Source organism: Tribolium castaneum, chromosome 9, assembly GCF_031307605.1.
Source record: "Tribolium castaneum strain GA2 chromosome 9, icTriCast1.1, whole genome shotgun sequence".
Lineage (NCBI taxonomy): Eukaryota > Metazoa > Arthropoda > Insecta > Coleoptera > Tenebrionidae > Tribolium > Tribolium castaneum.
The window spans coordinates 169535-176339 of record NC_087402.1 but is presented as its reverse complement, the minus strand read 5'-3'; the positions used below and the strand labels follow the sequence as shown (position 1 = coordinate 176339).

The 6805-nt window shown below is 36.9% G+C and overlaps 1 protein-coding gene across 1 annotated transcript; it reads right to left on the bottom strand.

Moving 5' to 3' along the window:
* Positions 1-787: 787 nt before the first annotated feature.
* Positions 788-6718, bottom strand: mkg-p (monkey king protein). The gene is made up of 7 exons (XM_008193366.3): positions 6274-6718; positions 5930-6226; positions 4239-5756; positions 2438-3693; positions 2318-2378; positions 1887-1928; positions 788-1800 (listed from the first exon to the last, which is right to left on the bottom strand). Exons 1-7 carry the CDS (start codon positions 6386-6388, stop codon positions 899-901), a joined length of 4191 nt encoding a protein of 1396 aa, XP_008191588.1. The 5' UTR covers positions 6389-6718; the 3' UTR covers positions 788-898.
* Positions 6719-6805: the final 87 nt, after the last annotated feature.

Sequence of the window (6805 nt, the reverse complement as noted above, 5' to 3'; positions counted from 1 at the left end):
ATTTTTTACGGGATTTTCAATAAAAAACTTCTTGTAAAAAAATCTTTATTGAAATAAAAATTAAATGTTTATCTTTTCACATTTTTTAATACCCTAATTAATATTTTCGCAATACTTGTAGCTGAAATATTAAATTTGTTGCTTACCTTTTTATTCTTCTTTGAATCATGGACTTGCCAATTTCCTGCTGCTTCAGACAAATGACATGCATTAAATTAAATTTCTAATCAAATGGGCTATGACACCAACAGTCTCTAGTGTTGCGAATTAAAATTCAAAATCTCAAGCCCCTTAGGAATTTAATTGAACGCACATTGTATGAAAACAGTAGTAAGTAAAGCGCTAATTACATTTTTTACTTCATCGTCTGATATTTTCAATATACAAGGTATCTCAAAATTACCAAATCGCTTGTAATTTTTAAGTACCGTTATTGAATTAGCTTTTTACGCATTTTTCAAGTGTAAAGTTGATTCGTCTTTCCGTGATATTTGTTGTGAGAGTGAAGAGTCACCGAATTTGTTTACAAAATTTTAAGGCATCGTGATTTTTCAGGCAGATATTCAAATATTTCGTGAAATTTCATCAAATATTCTTTTGTTCTCAGATTCAAAGCCTTTTTGCATTATTTTGACGGATCGGTCAAAATGCACATCACCTCTAATAATTTTCGTAAGTGTCTAGGTGTACTACATAGTTTTTCACGAAATTTAAAACTAGATCAATATTTAATTTAGAGTGCGTTCTGACACTGTTCCATCGCCAATTGGAGAAATAAACAAACGAAACACATACACAAGTTTATTTCTTGAGTAACATTTCAAAAACATAAGAAACTAAAATCTAGCTTATATTAAAATACAAGTTTAGATTCTCTTAACAACAGAAAAAACAAAATTCAGAATCGAGGTCCAAACCTCTGCCTTCCTTGAAACGGCTGATGATTAAAATCGGTATAGTCGCCATAGAATTCATCACCTTCTTCTTCTTCTTCATACTGTTCCGCTTCTTCTTCATAGTGTTGTTGGGGAAAACGTGACGGTCCCCCATATCTTCGATGACCGAAACTAGGATTTTCGTAATAATCAAATTTTTCTTCGTAGAATGGGCGCTCATTATTACGAGCTGGTGGTCCTCCCTTTCTAAATCCTCCTCTGCCTCTTGGTGACGGTTGTGGTTTTTTCTTAACTTCTGGTGTTTTCTTCTCCACTTTTTGTGGTGATGTTGGACTTTCTTTATTCTTATCACTTTCCTTATTTTTTCCCAAGAGTTGTGCCGGTGTCAAAAACGCAATCGACTCATTCTTTACAACTTTCGTCGGTGTTAATTCTTCTTCATTTACTTGGATTCCCACAGCACAAGTCTCTTTATTATCCGCACACTGCGATCCCACTTCCACAAATGTCTTTTGTTTGCGTTTTTTGCACTCATCACAGCTCACTTCTTTTTTTGCACCCAACATTGTAGCTTTTAATGTTAAAGCGGCTGTGTCTTCATCAGCAAATGAACTGTTTTGTGATTTCTGACCAGTTTCAATCACTTCGTTACTTATTGATTCTTTCACAATACCAACACTTTTCAAAATCTTATCAACAGCAACCGAAAAACCGTCCATTCCTTCAATGGTTTTTGATGGTGTTGTAAATTGGAAACGAACCACCGGAATTCTTCGTAATGGCGATTGATATTTTACATCATTTTTATTAATTTGTTCCATTGGCGATGACTTAACTAACAATCTTCCAGTAAATTTACGTTCGTCGCTCATCACCTTGATTGCGTCCTGACAGCGCGATATTACTGCAAGCACCACACATTGTAGGGTTTTTTTGCAACTTCACTTGCCAGCAATCAAAACAACAAAAGAAACAATCATTTTAACTTACCCTTGATTTTTTTCTGAAGATGATCAGGATTTGACGATTGGACTAACAATAGAATAAATTCATTAATTTAATTAATCGAACACACCTATCATCTGTTCACAGCTAGTAAAAAGAGATCATTGATTTTTGCAATTTTCTCGCTAATTATTAGAACTAAAATAAAAAATGTATGGTTTAGATTGTTACGAAATGTGTTTTTTTTCCTTCGTAGGTTGTGCGTTTTTGTAGTGTCTTGGAGACCACCGATTAAGGTAAACAATTTAATATATCTCATTTCAGTTCATAGTATAATTGCAACAGCGCATATGAATTTTTTGGAATGGAAAATAAAACACAAATTGAGAGTTTCTGTAAAAGCAAAGAATTCTGTGCCTCCTCTATGCCATGAACAGAGACAGTTACAAAAACAAGCAAATTATCAATAATCGCACCTTCACATTTCGCTGTAATAGTCAAAAAATCCGAAAGGGAAATCTTCTTATCGGCAAAAAGCTAGAAAAAATCGTAATTTCACATAACAATGGCGCAAAATCAATAAAAAACAAAATTACTTTATCAATATCATCAGTTGTCTTTTTATCAATCTCTTGCACGTTTGTGTTGTTATCAACAATCGCAGGTGGCGGTGGTGGCGTAGGTGTGGCAATAATTCCTGGTTGGATTGGTGCAACCTGCCCTATTTGTCTTTGTGGAATTGGCATTACATTACCTTGATTTGGCATCATATTAAAATTTTGTGGTGGTCGATTCATTTGAAACGAATCGCCAATAAAAAAATTCTGATCGTATTGTGTTTGGGGGAAGTACTGAGTTGGAGCTGGAACTGGAACCGGAACTGGAGCAGGAACCGGAACTGCATTCCCATATCCCATAGTATACTGAACTGGCGGAACAGAAACCACAGTCCGAGTGCTTGTTTCATTCAACTTATCCCGGATTTCTTCCAAAAATGATTTCTTCTTTGTTTCTTCGCGTTTCTTTCGCGGGGAATCCCTGGAACGTGATCGCGTCCTTTTACGCGAAGATCGAATCCAAAGTTCGCGCTCCGAAACACCGGACTCGATACTAGAAGTGCGTTTACGCGAACGAATCCGAGAAGGCCTATAAACTGGACTTCGTGAATAACGTTTCCGTGTTTCGCGACTTGAACTACGTCTAGAAACATATCGCGTTTTACTTCCGGTGTTTGAACGCCGTTTTTCCGGAAGAACTGTACCAACGTCAAAGTCCATTTCTGTTCCAGGTGGTACCAACCCTGTTTCGACAATTTTCAATTTATCACTAACTATTTTTAATTCTCTGTCTCTGGCACACTTGATTTTGTCCCGATTGATGTCACGTTTGGTTTTTTCGGGATCACGACGTTCCCGGATCCTGTCACGTGATCTGGAGCGCTTCCACGACGTGTGGTAACGTCGAGTTGGCGTTCGTGATCTAGAACGTGCTAGTTTTTTACGTTTTTCCGATGATTTACGTTCTGTTGGACTGAAACGAATTGGGGAATGTTTTCGTTCAAGTTTTTCCACTTTTATATCAATTGGTGGGTCGGTTGTTACAGGTTTTGAAGCTTCATCCCATGCATCAACAATATCTAAACCATCCATAAAATCCTGATTAGAAAAATCGTCGAAAAAATCAGCCGGAACGTCTTCTTCTTCCTCCTCTTCCACTTCTTTGACAGGTTTTGTTGATGTTTCATTATTGTCAACACCTTCTTGATTTTCGACCGCTTCAACCTGTTTGTCAGGGTAATTCTCAATACTACATGTGCTAATCGATGGCTGGGTTGTTTGCACCATCACAGACTCTACAAAAAATTTTACAAATTTACATAACCCACACAATAATTAGTAAAGAAAGGACGTGATCTGTCAAGATCACCGTCTGGCAACCCCTAACGAAGGTTGCCTGGTAACGCTTTGCCAATAGCCGCACAGCGCGCGGAACTACGCCATCCAGTGCGCTTGTTTAAACCGTCAAGTAAATTGTTTTCTATTAGCTGTTTCAAAACTATAAAAATGTCAACGTCGCATTTTACCGAATAATTTTTTTAAATAAGATTGAAAAAATGTAAAATAGTTATTAATGATTAGATTTCTCCTTGAAACTATAGATTACATCGGCTATCAATTTTTTGAAATGCATAAATAATTTATAACAACTCATTTTGAGAGAAAATGCGACGTTGGCGTTTTTATAGTTTTGAAACAGCTAATTAATAGTCATAGTGATCTCGGCATACTGGGTGACGTTATGCTGACAGTGTTACCAGACAACCTAAATCCACCAGTTTCCACAAAATTAGAGGAAATTTAGTAAATTCGTAAACTTGTGTTGGTAGAACCCACTCACCAGGACCGGCTTCAGGATGTTGTGCCGCCAAATTGATAAATTTCACCAGTTTGACTTTAATGTAGTGATAAATGTGGAAAAATTGCTTACACTTGCCCATCTGTTTGACTGAAACTTCGACTCTTGTCGGATTTTCCTTGAACTTCAATTGCAGAATTAGGGACGTGTTTAAGTTTTGTGGAAAATATTTTAAAATACATTCAGTAACGGCAATTTCTTTATCAATTTCGGACGTATTTGACGGCAATTGTGTCAAATTCTTGTAAATATTAATTCTGTTATCCCAAATATTTTGTTGGCCTGAGGCATTATAAGTGACATCAGGTGATGCATTCATCAGTGTTTCGCTCACTTTCAAGTTTAAAACACGACTTAGAAATTTCATTGTTATCTCTCGGACCAAATTAATCCATTCTTGGTCACTTTTTTCGGAAACTTTGTTAATTTCAAAGCTAAAAACCGGTTCAGTCCTAGTTGTCAATAATTTATACAAAAGTTCAGTTTCGCCGTTTTGAGTCAATTTTTCAGCCATGCGACACATATTCGTAAATCTTCCAATACATTGAAGAGGCACTGAGGCCGAAACGTTCCTCGAATGCTCAAACGGGTCCTGAATACAAACTCCCGAATTAACAGCAAGTGCCACACTTTGACTCATATAAGTGTGATAACATCTTGGCAAATCATGCGGCTTCAAAAACGAAGCTTTGTCAATAATAGCGCCATAAAATGGTGCAATGACATTTGAAACGTAGTCAAAATGACCGTAAAAACGAAAAAACCCGACCAATAGATCAAGAATTGTCGTTTTTTCCAGGGCCGGACTTGTGAAATCAATTTCGTCAAAACCACAATTCCAAATATCTACTATTTCAGGAGGAGCGTTACGTTGCAGCGTAAGCACAGTTGGTACACTGTAAGGTGGTTGTTGCAAGTAATAAATTACCATCATGTAGAGGGCATAGCTTGAGAAAAAATTAACTTTTTTCAAACCGTATAAATCGGCCCAAAACTTGACAAAAATCATCAAGGGTTTGATTTTCGCGTCCAAGGTCAAGTAGTACTTGATCAATTCGCTGTTTCGTACCGAAAGTCGATTTTTAACGTTAATATCGCAACAAATCTGCGTTTTCGTATGTATGCACTTAATAATCGGTGTTTTGGCACCTGAAATGAGTAAAACATCGCAAAATTTGCGACTTTTAAAAATCAAAAATCGGATAGTTTTCAACACAGCCACTTCAGGCTTTGTCACAGGTCGCACATTATCAATATAAACGTCCAAATCACTGCCTTGAACGTCCAAACCGGTGATACTAGACCCAAAAAAACAAATGTCATACGAATTGTAAGTCTGCGAGAGTGCTAGATTCAAGTCATCGTAAATAATGTTGCGGTTTTGTTCGATTTCTGCTTTACCGACTTGGAGTTGCTTTTGGAGGAGTTGTATCTGTTCGGCGAACGTTGGGGGCTCTTTTATACTTGCAAGTAGGGCCTTTTTAACGGCTTCGGGGTCCGCTGTAACCACAAACATGACACGTGTTCAAGATAAAACGATAGGATTTATCTTTTTATATAATCAACTGTCAAAAAACCGTCAGGGTGACAGTACCATAAATGGTATTTTTTTTAATTATTTAAGGGTGGTACTAATTTGACACTGATAGTTGATTATAAAAAAAAACACTTACCAGTTATTTTGGAAGAGGAAGGGGCGGTTTCTGTGGAACCGCCAAGCGGGATTTTTGTAAGAACTCGTCCAGGTGCGGAATTATTCGATTTAAATTTTTTTGTGGCCCAACTCACTTCCAATTCCTGGTCGAAAATGCTATGATCGCAGTGAATGATCACAGAGTGTGATACTGTATTCTTAAAAACGTATTCAACGGCCGTTCGATCATCCTCGGTTGTTATTTTATAACTTTCGATTATACCAAAGCGGGACAAGTAATCGTTTAATTCCTTCACATTGTCGCTAGTGAAACTGCCTAAAAATCAAACACAAGTAGAGGAAAATACACAAAATTTACACAACCTTTAATCATAATGGCTCCGGGTGTCTTAGATAAGTGTTTTGGATTGTGGACGTGTGACATCCACGTACCCAACGAAACGTTAATGTTGCATATTTTGCAAGGTCTGTTTGCCATCTTCAGTTCATTAAGTCACCTTTTAGTTGGACTTAGGGCATGTTTGTACAATTTCAACACGCCATTATTTCTTGCACTTTCTCAAGGTCGCGACAACTCACAAATGCAAGAATTCCACAAGTACTGAAGCACTTATTTTAACTCAAGTTATATATTAAAAAGAATTGCAACAAAAAGGTTAAAAACTGGTCCTGAAAAATGATCAGAAACTGAGATCATGTCTTGTTATTAGCCAAATTTACACAAAAAACAATAATCCGTCCACATGGTCACAGGAAAAAATGCAGATGAATTATAATTAATCTGAAGCACAGTCTGGAGTAGTGAAGTGTCTTAAAAAATATTTTTTTGTGGAAAACGTCAACCGAATGAGCGGGATTTTAATCACTTCCAAGTGCGGGCAATTTGAATAAAAGG